Raw genomic sequence first — 16,120 nt, forward strand, 5'->3', positions numbered from 1 at the left:
GAAAAGAATGTACAAACAGAAAAATTAAAAATGGAGTGAGAACCTGCAATTAGCACTAAACCAAAGATTCTCCTCCACTGTCAAGTTGCCATGCACGATATCATCTTGTGGAACAAAACCAGTTATTTTTTTGTATGAATATATTGATTCTGGCTTTCCATTAATAAGCACAGAACCTGTCACAACGCAGCCTGTTATCTTGCCAGCCAAAGCATTCAAAAATGTAGTCTTTCCAGCACCAGAAGGACCCATAACAGCAGCAATATGTCCAGGAATCAGTTTTCCAGTCACATTCCTCAATATTGTTTTTCCATTCCCTTTAAGAGTCAGGCTAAGATCTTTAAAAGATACTTCAATTTTAGGTCGAGTTTTAATTCCACCTAAAGTAGCCTTTGAAACGGCATCCATCAAAGTCAAGTGATTTGTCTGTGTCATCTTTTCCTTCTCTATTTCAGCATAAGCATACTCAAAAAGATGAGTACGACTATGGCTGATATGATGCTTATTTGCTTTGGAATTCTTAACATTAGAGTCATTAAAAGCTGATTTAGGATCCTCCTTGTCAGCAACATAAGAAAGTTCTATATCATACAGATCTCTTGATTGTACAGGTGTGGGTGCCGATGCTAAAGACGATTTTGTTTCCACATTTTCTTGAGGAATAGTTGACAGATGAACAAATGAAACATCATCTGAGAGAAACAATCCAGGAGCCAAAATGTCATCTTCTTCATGTTTCTCTCTAGATTGGATGCATGAAAATGTTCTGCTCAGTTGCTTCTGACGTTTACTTGCCCAGCGTTTTCCGGCCTCTCTTGCTAATTTCCATCGCTCACGTGCCTGCATGTTCTCCCTTGCACACCTAGCTGCTGCTTCCCTTGATTTGGCTCTTCTTCTTTCACGAATGACAAGCAATTGATCAGAACAGTTGTAGCTCAGCAAAAGCAAGGTGATTATTATGACCTGAATGATTTTCCAGCATATGTATTAGTGACAATATTAATTAAACCTGCAACATTTATTATCAGTGACCACTTGCTAGTTGGAATATCCAAAGATCAAATGCTGCAATGGCAGTATCTCAGACTAGTTCTTATCTGCTTTGCTACAATCTAGATTTAAGAAACGCAATACACAGAACTTTGAGGATGTTCCTGAATGAATAAGGCATGGCTTACAATAAGCAGTACACCATAAGCATGAATGTTTTGATTAGGTGAACTTGGCTTGCACGTTGTGAATGGATAGCATCCTGTCAAATACCAGAGTCATTTAGTCGAAATTGAAAGTATATAGATAATGCATCCTTACTGATCTAATTTTCAGTTTGCATTGCAACATTGCAGTATAGAGTCTAGATACATTCCAAGGAGATACAACATCAGCCAGCATATTTATTGCATTAGATGGATCATAATTTCTATCGTATTTTCAAAATGTGCTTGCAAGTATATGTTTCAATTGTAGTATTCATAAACATCTAATTCGGAACATTGGCAATTTATGAGTATTTTGATATTAACATGGCATTGTTTCATCTTAAAGTACATCAAATCTGGATTCAATTTATTTCAAGTATACAACATAAAAATTGCTAACACATTTTAACAGTGCATACGAAAGAGAAAGCATAGAACAAAATAATGAATTGAACATAATAAATCTCTAGTCCCTCTATAGAGACCTTTCCTATCCAACTTTCTTAGCATTTTCCTTCCTAAGGTTATATAACGAAGGATGATAATAATATAAGATTTTTTTAAATCCAAAAACAATAAAATTCAGTAGAAAATGACATTATGCTGTGTCGACTCTTAACAATCATTCTCTACCTTTGAAGTATCACACAATATGCTTAGGATAACATTTTCATCAACCAAGACCAAGGAAATAAAATCAATCATATTAACTATTACCAACTTTAAAAAAACTATAATATTAATGTGCACTAAAGAGCACAATATACCAAGGGAACTTGGTGGTAAATAAGAGAGGAAAGGTGTTCGAAAGAGGCTACAAGCTAAGACTAGGCTGAATGTTGAAAGCAAGATGAATGTGTAACAACTACAGAGATTAGCTAGTAACGAGAGTGAACCAAAAGCAAGAAACCCAAAATAATTCAAAAAAATTAAATACTACAAACATTACAAAAAAATGAGATAGGAAGGCTGCTCATGTGATATTGGAGGCACAAAAGATGTCTCTAAGGAAAACTTATCATGTCCATGTCCAACGAGTTGGTAGTTCACATCTGGTTGAATCTTGTAGAATGTAGTTGAAGACTAGCTAACGCTCTAGACCAAGCAAACATGTCTACCATGCTTGGACTGAAACTGAGATTAAGGTACTCTAATAGCAGTATGCTAAGAACAATATTGTTGTCTAACTTGTTTCCATCCCTATGCGAAATGTCAACACCCAAGGAATTCTTACCACTTCCAATGTTTGTAATAAGCCAAAAGAAGGATGTATTCAGCATGGTAGCTCTGGGGTACCCTGTCAAGGTCTGCATGAGAGTGAGTAATTAAAAACTCTAGAAGAAAAATGGGTAAGCATCTTCGATGAAGGTAGTAGTAGACATTGGCCAAACAAACATCAAATCAGTTGTATAAACAAGCACAAGCATACCTCCCACAGATCTCATGGTAAACAGACACTGAACAAACACACATCAGATTGTCAAATAATTTCTCAAATTATCTCAACTTGTCCTCTAATTCAGAAATGTAAGCATTAGATTTGTCAAGATCATCAAGAGTTCTCAAAGGTTGAGTTTGAATACTGCTAGATGATGCCATCAGGATTCTCCTTTGTCAAATAATTTCTCAAATTATCTCTCAACTTGTCCTCTAATTCAGAAATGTAAGCATTAGATTCGTCAAGATCATCAAGAGTTCTCAAGGGTTGAGTTTGAATACAGCTAGATGATGCCATCAGGATTCTCCTTAAGTTGTTATGCTTCTTCCAAGGAGCCATGCTTTGATACAAATAGCTAAGATGAAGAAGCACCGAGAGGGGGAGGGGGGTGGGGGAGGTGAACCAGTGCAGCAATATTTTATAACCATCTTCTTTAATCCAAACCACAATTTAAAACTGAATATAAAAGCAATTAAACAAAGAAAAATACAACACAAGAACATCATAACGCCATGATTTGTTATTGAGGAAGACTCGATTGAGGGGAAAACCCTGGTGGGGATGATACCCACAAATATTACTACTGGAGTAATCAGATGCTCCATTAAAGGTAGCTTGGTTAAAGGCGTAAGTACAAAAAGAGGAGAATGCACTTGCTTTTAGGCCTACAGACTAGAGCTCACTGTGCAATTACACAATCCAATACATTGAGGCATTAAGCCAATTATATAAACAAAAATGGACTTACAGTCCTAGACCAAACTAACTAGTAGCATCACAAATGCTTGTACAGTAAGCTCCGGTAGAAAATACTATCTCTAAACACTGTATTTGAATCTGCACAGAATGTTCGCCAATCATTCCTTTCATCCACAAAAACTCTATATCCATCACAGCCAAAACCTCAATCTAAAATATCAAGTCATAACACAAAAATATAACTCTGTCGGCTTCCATAATGAAACAAGTACAATCCTTAACTCTTCCGTAACCAAATTACCAAACCATAGCGTGCTAACCAAAATAAATCTTCTGCAATGTCGGCTCCATCAAGAGGTATCATTAACCCGAGAGTTAATATGACAAATCATGCATACCAATGGATTATACAAAACTACTTTGTTCTTTCCAAAAACTTCCAACCAGATAATGATGAATATCTCATGCATATGGCAACATCTAGGTCTGCAATCATCAGATTAGACATAATCCTATGTCTGCTTGCTCCACCTAAAATCTCATTTTATAATCTTACCAAGATCTGTCTGATCCAACCTTTACATACTGACTGTCCAGTAAACTACATCCAGTACACACATAAGCATCAAAATCATTCAGTAGAATAGTTAGCCTCCACTCATGGTCAAGACTGAGTATAAGTAGTTGCCATCAATGACAACATACTATGCATATCAGTTACTCTTGCTAATAGAGGTTTCATTTCACCATTCAATCGGTCATTTTTACAAAAGTAAATTGGAATAAGCTCTGAGGAAGAGTTTATACAGCCAATCAAGACTATTGGGAATGGAAACTCCATGGAGATTGGAAAGTTGGATGAAAACCAAACATTTCTTAATTCATTCAGAATTCATAAGCTTATATCAGTGGTTAAGCCATCGTATATAGCAGATTTAAGGATCAGAATTTGGATATGGGTTGTTTTGGGCCTATACATCAATCAGCAATAGCAAAACAAGTTTGCCTTACCTCCAAATGATGATTCCATGCAATTAAATCTTGGACGCAGGGTTTCAGGCAGAATCTGAAAAAATAAAAATCAGAATTCGGACAAGACATTAGCAGCAGATCAGTCACTTGAACAAGTCACAATTAGCAAATTAATCATTACCATGCAAATGGGCATTTGCGAAGGATCCAATCGGTTGCTGTATAATGAGAAATCAGATCTGTACTATTTCTTCAGAATAAATCTTCAGATCAGGCATTGTAATGGTATGTTTATGCATAACAATCAATGATTTTGGAGCTTGCGTTCATCCTATTTCCAAGTTGCTTCTCTAGTTGTGATATTTTATTTCCAAGTTGCTGCTCTAGTTCAGGGTTCATCTTATTTCCAAGTTACTGCTCTAATTTGGGTTCATCTAACTTCCATCAAATTGCATAACCAGGGAAACCAAAAATTCAGAATAATACAAACTCCACAATAAGCAGAAAGATTCAAAGAAACACACAAAAAAATCAGAATTTGCAGTTCTTAAAGCAGAGAGGATCTTACAACATCGGCGCAAAAAGATGAATCAGCCCAATTAAATGTCCAAATTTCATTCCCATTGGATCAGCTCATAGAAAATGTAATGTGGCCTTTATTTTAACCATTATTTTATGTGCCACCATATAGAGGGAGATCATTTACTATGATAGGATTTATTTTGTCCATAAGAAGTTGTCCATTTTCTTTTACCTCTTCTTGAAGTTGGCTACCTCCAGACTTTTGACATCAATGACAACTAGTCTAACAAAAATAAAATCATTTATTGGTAGAAGATAATGTTGTAGAATGTTTTGTTAGTGGGCTATGAGGGCACTATTTTCATTTGATGAAATCAGAAATGCAACACATGGGCACAGATTTGTTTCCCACATTTCTTGAGAAACTCACAATAGCACAATCGTCAATCTCTAAGTATATCACCCCCTACAATCACAAAAAGAATGGGTGGAAAGTAATGTACAGAGGCAGTGACTCCTACTATACGGAATTGTACTAGGAGTGATCTCTATTGCTTCCGACAAGCAAGGCAAGTCTCAACAAAACATGCGATTACTCCAAACTGAAAATTGCCAAATTCTTCTCTCGATGATGGCTTAGGCGCAATAGGAGACTTGTGAACAGCAGGAGATGGCAGAAGAGCACACCCTTCAAGCTGGGACATTTCTGGGGATGTCACCAATGCTAGAGACCTGCCCTGGTCCATGGGACACATCCCAGGAACCGGAGATGCATCTCTCAGAAGCCTTTCTTGTAAGAGCTTGCCAAGTCAAGAAATAACAATGGTCTTCTCAATCAACTATTTAGATGTGATTTCTCTACAACAAGAAATGATTGGGGCAAAGTCAGCTTAGCACCCAAAAAATGAGAACCAAATAGTCATAGGAAATTTCCTTTCCAACATACTAAGTACCATATGGATACATGCCACAATCTTATTTTTACAAGAAGTATTGCACCTTTGTCTGAATCCTATTTTTGTATTGCATGTCATATTGCTACTTTGTATTTGAGCATCAAATGTTTTCCATATTATGATATGCTCTTTTCATGTTTATAAATTAATGATTGGCATCAAATGAAGATTGACAAGATGAAACAGTTGCATCCAATTCATACTTTTTCAGTTCTCTCCACATGTAGACTCATATCAAAAGCAGCCAGCTCAAGTAGACAAGGAAACTCAGGTTCAAAATTCCCTACAATAGGCAATTTTACAAAATGTAGTGACTTCTCGAAGAGAGTAGGAAGCCTAAATGGAAAGCAATGGCATCTTGAAATCAATTATAAGGAGAAGGCAAAAGAATCAAACAGAAGTACTGAAAGACTTATGCTTGCCAATTAAATACTTTATACACAATTATGAAGAAGACTGACTAGTTATTTTCTTGTTGCATGAGAAAATTTCTAAATGACAAGAGCAGACACATAACTAAACTGAGGAAAGAAAACAGAAAAAGAAATAAAAACATCTAACATATAGCTGAGCTGAATTCAAATTGCATAAAATGCCAAAAAGAAAGCTATAACTATAAAGGGTAACTAAATGAGGCATTATATTTCTTGATGATGTCTGCTGCAGTAGGGTAACCATAAAGGTGAATGCTGGATCACTTTTTCCATACAACCTAATCCAAGTGCTATTAGTATTAAATATTAATACGGTGTCTAGGGTCTCATAATGAAATAACAAATTCATAAAAAGACATGAAACATATGTCTAGAGGAAGTTAGCTGGAGATATCTAGTCTACCTTGTCTTAGACATTTACAAAAGAGATTTTACTTACTACTCTGTGAAGTAGACCCTAGTCTGCAATAGTGCCTGCCAAAACCATGCACAATGCCAGTAATTATCAGAATCTCCTTTAGAATATTTATGAGCCATTTTAAGTTATATCTAGTGACAGAGTTATGGCATGGTGTCAAACAATGACATAGTATAACTGAATGGAATAGAAATGCATATTCTAGACTGCATTAAAAGTGCTCTTTTTATTCCATTTACACAGCGTATAATGATACTCATTTGATATATAATATAGTTGACTAAGAAACCACATGCAGCTTAAAGAAAGGATAAGCACCCATCACTACAGATTTTTTTTTCTGTGGTAGTTGGACAATAAAATCCAGCTGAGCAGAAAACTTCATCTGTTCTCCTAACATCTGCCCATCGATCTGCTCCTCCACAGGTATGATTGACCCCTCTAGGGCTCAGCTGATATCTATATCTGCACCAGAATCACAAAAATTGCAGAGTTAAAAAGATTAAACTTTAAAGTATGTATAAACAAATGCTGAAGGAACACAAAAAAAAATTGCTAAAATACTTACGGATCACATAAACCTGTAATACTGTTCAACTTGGCTCTTGGACAGTAAGTACCTAAGGGGCATGCTTTCCTCAAAAACACGTACATAATCACTATTAGAAATGTTTTCTTTTAAATACAGTATATTCAGTTTTTCAAAACACAATTCAATATGAAAGAATTAAGACTCTCCATCTTACATTCACATACAGACAAAATTAAATCACTTTAGTATTTTTTTTTCTTTCTTAACCATTGTCTGCACAAATCGGCAAACATGAACTGATTGGTGAATGTGTACAGCAGTTTTTGTTGAGTAAAGACATGTTTGGTCATTCTATCTCTATCCTTCTTTTTAGAGAGAATATAGCATCAAAAAGGCAATTCATATGCAACATATTTTTTAATGATTGCCTTCCACTTTTCTTAAAATCATAAGCAGAACAGAATTGCTTACTCTTTCTTTACATTATGGAAACAAACTAGGATAATTAAGCTGGCATCATGCATACCATCATGAATGGACTCAAACCATGATAATTATATAAATGAAAGAAAAGATGCAGTCAAGCAAAACTAAACTTTATTAAACTATCACATCCTCTTCACACAAACCAAAATAAATATTTGCATGCCATAACCCACAAACAGTCTTACCAGCCTCGGATTTGGCTCGGACTCGCTCAGGTCCAAATCAGGCTCGGACTTGGACTTGGCAAGGACTCAGTATGGACTCAGCAATTAAAAACATATGAAATTCAAAGATTTTTAAGGATTTCAAGTTTTTTTCATGCGTCAATTAACCAATTAACATCAAATACACAATAATTGAGATCAATAGTAGCTACTTTGCACTGTCGTCGGAAGAAATTGTGTACCAGCCGACGGGTCCCTTCGGAAAGGAAATTGTGTATCAGCCAATGGGTTCCTTCGGAAAGGTTCTTGTTATGTAGCCGACGGGTCCCTTTGAAACGGTTTTTGTTATGTAGCGGACATAATATATCTGGCCGACGGATACCTTCGGGAAGGTTCTTTGGAAAGTATTTATAACCCCTTCGGGATGTTTACCGTACAGGTAAAGTAAACGAACGCATACAGAAAGTAACAGCAGAACAGTAGCATAATATTCGCAATAGTAAGTGAATGATGATTTACAATGATCCCAAACGGGATATAAATACTACTCCCGAACCTTCCCGAAGGAGTCTGTCGGCCACAATTATTCTATCCGTTACAAACTATTTACCGCCGGACCGTCAGCTACGGAATACCGAAACACCGCCGGACCGTCGGCTACGGAATACCGAAACACCGCCGGACCGTTGGCTACGGAAAACACTGCCGGACCGTCAGCTACAGAAACACCGCCGGAACCATCCAGTCGGCTAACACCATCCCCCCCAAAAAGAAAAGTCGTCTCCTGACGACTGACAAAATATCTGAGACAAATTAACAAACAAAATACATTAACAAAGTGACTACAACAAGAGAAATCTGCTTCTATCACATCACTTCCACATTCATCCCGTTACATCTATAGCCTCTGCTAACACAATACTGTCTCCTCAAGCTGACCTTGATAGCCACCTGTGCTGCTTTCTCTGTTTTCAATTCCTCGGTACCCTAAGCCAAGTGTCGCTGCACTGCCTCCAACCGGATGATCAGCTCCTCCCGAGCTCTCTACGCATCCACCTAGACAGCCTCACAGCCAACACCTTCTCCCACTACCTTTGGTACATAGAAAGTCCGTGCTTGCAGCAACTTCAACTCTTCTCAACTAGTCAGACTCCCACGACTGATATCCGCCATGACTGGGGGTCCAGGGGGCAACGCCCCCGGCGGGGTCGAGGGGCAGCGCCCCTCGCCGCCAAGACCAAAATAGCACTTCGAAACCTACACAAAAATGCACGGAACACACCATTTCTGTTATTATCTGCCAATTCTGCACTCTTTCTGGCAACCACGGATGTGTCCCCTTCCCTTTGGCATCATCCATTTTTTTATAAGTACTGAACCTCTGACTCTGCATCACCTGCGGCCTTCCTGTTCTCCCTGCGGCCTTTCTTTTCTCCTACCCGCGGCCTTTTTTTCTTCCCGCGACCCATTCTTCTCCTACCCGCGGCCTTCTGCTGGTCAAATTCCTCACCAAATTCTTCAACATACCCACCCAAACTGTCTGAGAGAAGATAAATCGCGGTTGTTTTACCTTGCTACTGCCGTGGAAGTTTTCCGTCTACGGATCTGCGGGGTTTTAAGTCCACGGGGCCTTCCTTCCCGCGGGACTTCTAGTCCGCGGGGCCCGCGGGACTCTTAGTCCGCGGGGCTTTCTTCCCGCGGGACTGTCAGGCTTTTTTTTTTTTTTTTTTTTTTTTTTTCAAAATTTTTTTTTTTTTTTTTTTAACAGAATACATTACTCAACAACAGTACCTCTGAGTGACGTCATCGCCAGAGAATGTTGTATTGACGACACGGAAGGATTCACCACCGGGGAGTACTTCCTTACACGATATGGTTTCAACTTAGATCCGTTAACTGGCTGAGTTATCTCTTGTCCGTCCAAGGTTGCTAATTTCATTGTCCCCGTGTCGCCAATTTCTCGGATTTGATATGGTCCAATCCATCGCACTTTGAGTTTGCCCGGCTTGATTTCGTTACGGCCATCATACTTCAGTACTAATTGTCCTGTCTGGAATCTGTTATGTCTCAGATGCTTGTCATGCTAGAGTTTGCGTCTATTCTGTGCTACTTCTGTTGCCCACTGTGCCTGCGATCGTCGCACAACTGGATTATTTCCTTGCTGTCGGTGCCCTTCCACTAATTTTATGCTGCAGTGTGACCTTTTCTTTCCGCGCGGTCTATTCACCATGTACCGGACAGTGGAATCTTTCGTTTTTTTGTGTTGAGACTGTATGTTCTTCCCCTCAGCTTCAACCATGGCAATTTTTCCTTCTTCCACTTCCCTGCATTCCTCCGGACATTCATTTTCCTCCGCAACTTCGAGCGTAGGCCGTCCACAAACCACCTTTTCTGCAATCCATCCGCTGGCTTGCTTTCCATTTTGTTTACTAAGTCTTTTAATCTCCTGGCATAGACACGGACAGTTTCGTGCTTCCCTTGCTTGGTATTGAAAATTTCCGCTACGATTTCATTATCATCCCGTAAGAGTTTAAATTCCGCCAAGAACTCCTTTTTAATGTTATCCCATGTATCCAGCTTCTGTGGATCCATATCCGAAAACCAATCAATCGCGACACCCCGTAGGGTTGCCAGAAAGTGCCTGGCCCATTCGTCGGCATCTGTGATTCCATTTGCCCGCCAGATCGTCTCACATGTCTTACAATGTCGGAGAGGGTCGGCTATACCATCGCCTTCAAATTTGGGTAATTTTTCTTTGGGTCCCGCCATAACTCTGGAGGTCTGCACTCCTACAGTGGTCGGCACTCCCACACCGGCAATCTGTACTCCCACACCGGAGGTGTCGACAGCTGCAACCCTTGGTGAAGACGGAGGATCCTCCGAAATTGTTTCCCGCGGAAGTCTATCCTGGCCGAAGAGGTCACTCCACGCTCGTGCTCCGCCGGCACCGCGAGCCGTGCGAGTTGATGCTCTCCTGTCTGAATTTTCTTCCCTTGGCGAACACAATTTCAAGAACTCCTCCCGTGCTTCTTCCACCAATTCCACTCGCTGCCGAGTCTCCTCCAACAATTCCTCCGCACTTCGGTTTTCGTCGACAATCCTCTGAAATCTCCGTCGGCGTTCGGCTTGCTGTGCTAGAATTAAATTCTCTTGCGCAGTACGGATTCCATCTTTTCCCTTCACCTTATTCCGATCCTTGTTAAGCTGATTTGGCATTAATCTTCATGCCTCCCACCTTCCAGATTCATAAGGCAACGGCGCCAAATGTTTACCGTACAGGTAAAGTAAACGAACGCATACAGAAAGTAACAGCAGAACAGTAGCATAATATTCGCAATAGTAAGTGAATGATGATTTACAATGATCCCAAACGGGATATAAATACTACTCCCGAACCTTCCCGAAGGAGTCTGTCGGCCACAATTATTCTATCCGTTACAAACTATTTACTGCCGGACCGTCGGCTACAGAAACACCGCCGGAACCATCCAGTCGGCTAACACGGGAAGCATTGTATTCATCTTATCATGGAAGCATAATGTACTGTTGGTATATGCGAATAATAATAAGAGTTCTGTTGTTTGCTGTTCGGTGTTCGTGTCGATTTCCTGTGTGCGTTGCTTAATTAATCCATACGGTAAACATTTGGCGCCGTTGCCCGATGGATCTGGCACGCAGGCAAGCGGATATGAATTAAATGCCGAATCAATTGAACAAAGATAAGAGTAAGCTGAAGGAAAAAGATGACATACGCGTTGCGCAGGAAAATTTAATTTTGGCTCAGCAGATAGAGCGTCGAAGGAGGTTTTAAAAGATTTTCGACGAAACCAAGAGGGCGGAAGGATTGTTGAAGGAGACTCGACAACGGCTTGATTTGGTGGAAGAAGCGAGGGAGGAGTTTCTGAACCTGCATACGCCACGGGAAGAGAATCCTGACGGAAGGAGATCGACTCGCACGACTCGGAGTGCCGAAGGAGCACGAGCGTGGAGTGACCTCTTCGTCCGAGATATACTTCCGGAACGGACAGCTTCGGTTGACGAACCCTCTTCACCAAACAGCGGGAAAGTCCAAAACAGCGCGAGTGTTGAAAACAGCGCGGAAGCAGAAAACAGCACGGGTGTTGAAAATAGCACGGAAGCAAAAAACAGCACGAGTGTGCAGAACAGCACGGGTGTCCAAAACAGCGCAGGTGTGCAAAACAGCGCGGGTGTCCAAAACAGCGCGAGTGTGTAGAGCAACGCGGGTGTGCAGAGCAGCGCGGGTGTTCAAAACAGCACGGGAGCTCAGAACAGCGCGGGTGCTCAAAACAACGCGGGAGTACAAAACAGCGCAGGTACACAACAAAACCCTCGACATATAGTGATAATGGCAGATCCGAAGGAAAAATTGCCTAAATTTGATGGCGATGAAGCAGCTGATCCCATTCGACATTGTAAAACATGTGAAACGATCTGGAGGGCAAATGGTATAACAGATACAAACGAATGGATCCGACAATTTCCCGCTACCCTACGGGGTGTTGCGATTGATTGGTTTACTGATGCTGATCCACAGAAATTAAATAGTTGGGATAACATTAAGAAGGAGTTCATTGCAGAATTTCAACTTTTGCGCGACGATAATGAAATTGTAGTGGAGATATTCAATACCAAGAAAAAGAAGAATGAAACAGTACGGGTCTTCGCCAGGAGGTTGAAGGACTTAATCAGTAAAATGGAGAATAAACCGGCAGATGGACTCCAGAAACGATGGTTCATTGAAGGCCTTCACCCGAAGCTGCGGAGGAAGATAAAGATCGTGCCACCATCGACATACATTGAAGCGTACAATCGGGCAATGAACCTCGAAAGTGACCAAAAGACAGAAGAAAAAGAAGACCAGCTCATTAGATTCAGATGATGATGACCTTTCAGGAGAAGATAGCAGCGACGATGACGAGGGCAGCAACAAGAAGGTTCACGCCCTCCAGAAGGACATGATGCGGATGATGAAGGAATTCAAAAACATGAATAAGGAGACTAAGGGTAATGATCTATGGTGCACGGAGTGCAAGAAGGAAGGCCATACGAAGGGATCCTGCCCGAAAGATCAATTTTGTGAAATTTGCCAGATCCTGGGACACTCGGTAAAGGAATGCCCTTTCAATTTAAAAACAAGGACACCACAGCAAGTGTTCCTGTCACAGGAGGCATCCCCGTCAGGAGCGAACGGGAACACCAGTACGGAAGGAGCCACATCAGGCGGATATAGAAACAACCGGCGTGGTCCAAACAACAACAGCAATAACAACAATGGTGGCAACAACAATGGAGGAAGGAGTCGAATTCAATACGATGCCAATGGTCGGCCAATTGTTCAATGCCGCGCATGCAATCTGTGGGGTCACTTCGCCCGAGAGTGCACAACAACAAACACACCGAAGTTGCTATGCCGATGGTGTGGACCTGGAGATCATGATGATACTAAGTGTCCGAAGTCCGAAGTAAACTTGATTACCGTAGGGACAGACGAAGAAGAAGTTCTGGCAATCACTCGAAAGCAGGCGAAGCTATACCCTGACCCAACGGAAGAAAAAAAGAGACTGGAGGAAGCAAGGGCAGAGATCCAAAAAGCAACACAGGCAGAAACTGCACACCTGAAGGACCCGCCAAGTACCTCAGTTCGGAATTGTGCAGAACAGAACATTGTACAGCAAATATTGCAAGCTGAGATACCCGTCAGGATAAGTGATCTGTTGCTCACTATGCCTCAGCTCCAATCGGCACTCACAAACATCGTTCCCGCTGCTCAACTACCAGGAGAACATGGAAGGAAGCAGGAAAGTGGAGCAAGTGCAACGGACAAAAAGGAGAAGGGAAGTGGCGCAAGTGCAGAAGATCTTATGCTGTTAGCTCTTTCATCCGGACGCTATCCGGCAGTCGTTGAAATGGGAATTTTCGGGACCGTATTGACGGAAACAATTGTGGACGGAGGGTCCGGTGTCAATGTGTTGCCTGAAGACACTTGGAAAAAGTTGGGACAGCCGACATTGTGGCCACCTACCTTCCAATTGTTAACAGCCGATCAACATGGAATCAAGCCATTGGGAGTACTCACAACGCAACCAGTGACGATTGGAACACAACCGTTCCTGTTGGACTTTGTCGTGATCCTACTGAAGTGGAGAGGATATGATGTCATTCTGGGTCGGGGGTGGTTGATACAAGCCAAGGCAAAACACGATTGGAAGAAAAATACTTTATCACTTGAAAGCAAAGGCTGGAAGTATGTCATCGATCTATACACTCAGATGGTTGGAGAAGAAGCTCTATCGTCGGATTCCGAAGGAGAAGATGATGAGAGGAGGCAGAGTACGGAATCCGATCAGGAGGGAGTCGTACGATTGGAAGGAGATGACGATCTGGATTCAGTAAATGGTCTTTACCACTGGCAGATAGAGGATTACGAGCTCTTTCCAAGTTGTAATATGCCAAGGATCGACGAAGGTAAGAAAGAGGGAGGAAATGAATGTCCGAAGGAACACAAAGAAGCCGACGGAGGGAATGAATGTCTGAAGGAACATGGACAACCCGAAAAAGGAAATGAATGTTCGAAGCAACACAGAGAAGTCGAAGAAGGAAACGCGGGTATGACTGAAGCTGAAGAACAGAACATACAGTACGAACCCAAAAGAAGGAAAGATTCTACTGTACGACTGCGCCGGAAGAAAGTATTACGTCGAACCACAAATATAGCAGAAAGGTACCGGCAGCAAGGAAGACACACGATACCGTTTGCACAGGCAACAAAGAGGAAGGGCTCAATAAAAGTTGTAGCAGTACAGAGTGAAAGTGTTATTGACGGACAGAAGGGGCAGTTGATGGAGTCCATGGTACGGGGCTTCGGGAACAAACTGGGCGATATGGAGATGACACAGAACAGGCGTAGCAGGTTTCCACTCGGACAGTGGGTGTTGTACAACGATCGGAATGAGATCAAACCAGGCAAGTTCAAAATTAAATGGGTCGGGCCGTACCAGATGCAGGAAGTAAGCAATAACGGAGCAATAAAACAGTGGATGCTAGACCGAAAGGAAGTATTCGATGTAGTGAAGAGGTCGAAGTTAAATGTCTGCAATGAAAGAAGTAACGCGCCCCCGTGGACGAATAACTGAGAGAAGACCGTAAGTACTGTATATATGTAAATATTGTACATAATTGTTCCAGAAGTGAGATTTTCAAAAAAAAAAATTTAAAATTAAAAAGTACTGTACGGATTTTGTTTGCTCACCGTATAGTTTTCACTTGGTTTTGAGTTGTACGGTTTTTAAGTTGGGAGCTAGTGTACGGTTTATTAAACTCTGAAGCACCGTATGGATTTAACCTGCTCATCGTACAAAATTTGGAGGAAGAGTACAGTTTTGCAGCTTGTAAAGTCTGAGAGTTTTTAAAAGGAGCTAAAGTGAAGACAATGTACAGATTTTTGAGCTTTGAACAAAACGGGTTTTAATGTATGATGTACGGATTTTATAACAATGATGCACTGTATGGATTTCCATCATTCCTGCCATACGGATTTAGGGAGGGAAACTGTTGTACGGATTTGTGGTCTTCTGGTGCAGGCAAGTTATGTACGGATTTTATGTAGTCACCGTACGACTTTTGATCTTTATCACCGTACGGACTTTTCAGATGCAGTGTGGCCGTACGGATTTATCAAATGCAGTCGTACGACTTTTGAGTCCCTATCACCGTACGAACTTTCAGATGTAGTGTGGCCGTACGGATTTATGCAATCAGATAAGCACCGTACGGATTTTTACAAGTCAAATATGGGCACCGTACGGCTTCCTCAAGCACGTACGGATTTCACAATGAAGGAACACCATACGGCGTACGGATTTCACACATCCACCGCACGGATCTCTCAGAAGATGGAAAATGGCGTACGGTTTTTAAAGAATAGAGTTCCGTACGGTTTTTAAGGGAGAGTACCGTATGGTATTCAGTATATGCAGGAAGGAGCACCACCGTACGATTTTTGTAGTACGGATTTTGCAGTATGGTTTTTTAAAGACAAGGTATGGGTTTCAAATTTGAAGTACGGTTTTAAGGCAAGGTACGGTTTCCACTTGCAAAGTTGTACAATTTTTCTGTGCCTCAGAAGATTAACGTACGGTTTCTGGAACCAAAATTTGTTAATTTTCATTGTACGGATTTTTCAAGACTGGGTGGGATATTGCTGTACGGCTTTTTCAAGAGGATTGGAATCCAGATTGTGTCAAGTTCGAAGCCGTACCAAATTCATCACAGAAGGGTGC

General features: G+C 41.1%; 1 protein-coding gene across 2 annotated transcripts in view; it reads right to left on the reverse strand.

Moving 5' to 3' along the window:
* LOC149576078 (ABC transporter G family member 28-like) overlaps positions 1-16,120 on the reverse strand; it is a 168,746-nt gene that overhangs the window by 67,412 nt on the left and 85,214 nt on the right. For both annotated transcript variants that reach the window (XR_016361373.1, XM_089816266.1), the window contains exons 4-8: positions 7,207-7,270; positions 6,957-7,103; positions 6,660-6,694; positions 1,179-1,252; positions 44-963 (exon numbers count right to left, since the gene is read on the reverse strand). Coding sequence is in view for 1 of the 2 variants with exons in the window: in XM_089816266.1 (XP_089672392.1) it covers positions 44-963; positions 1,179-1,252; positions 6,660-6,694; positions 6,957-7,103; positions 7,207-7,270 (1,240 nt within the window). In the remaining variant the exon portion in view is untranslated. The remainder of the gene's footprint in view (positions 1-43; positions 964-1,178; positions 1,253-6,659; positions 6,695-6,956; positions 7,104-7,206; positions 7,271-16,120) is intronic.

Source organism: Cupressus sempervirens, chromosome 1 (assembly GCF_028749045.1).
Source record: "Cupressus sempervirens isolate cs-2001-9-10 chromosome 1, ASM2874904v1, whole genome shotgun sequence".
NCBI lineage: Eukaryota > Viridiplantae > Streptophyta > Pinopsida > Cupressales > Cupressaceae > Cupressus > Cupressus sempervirens.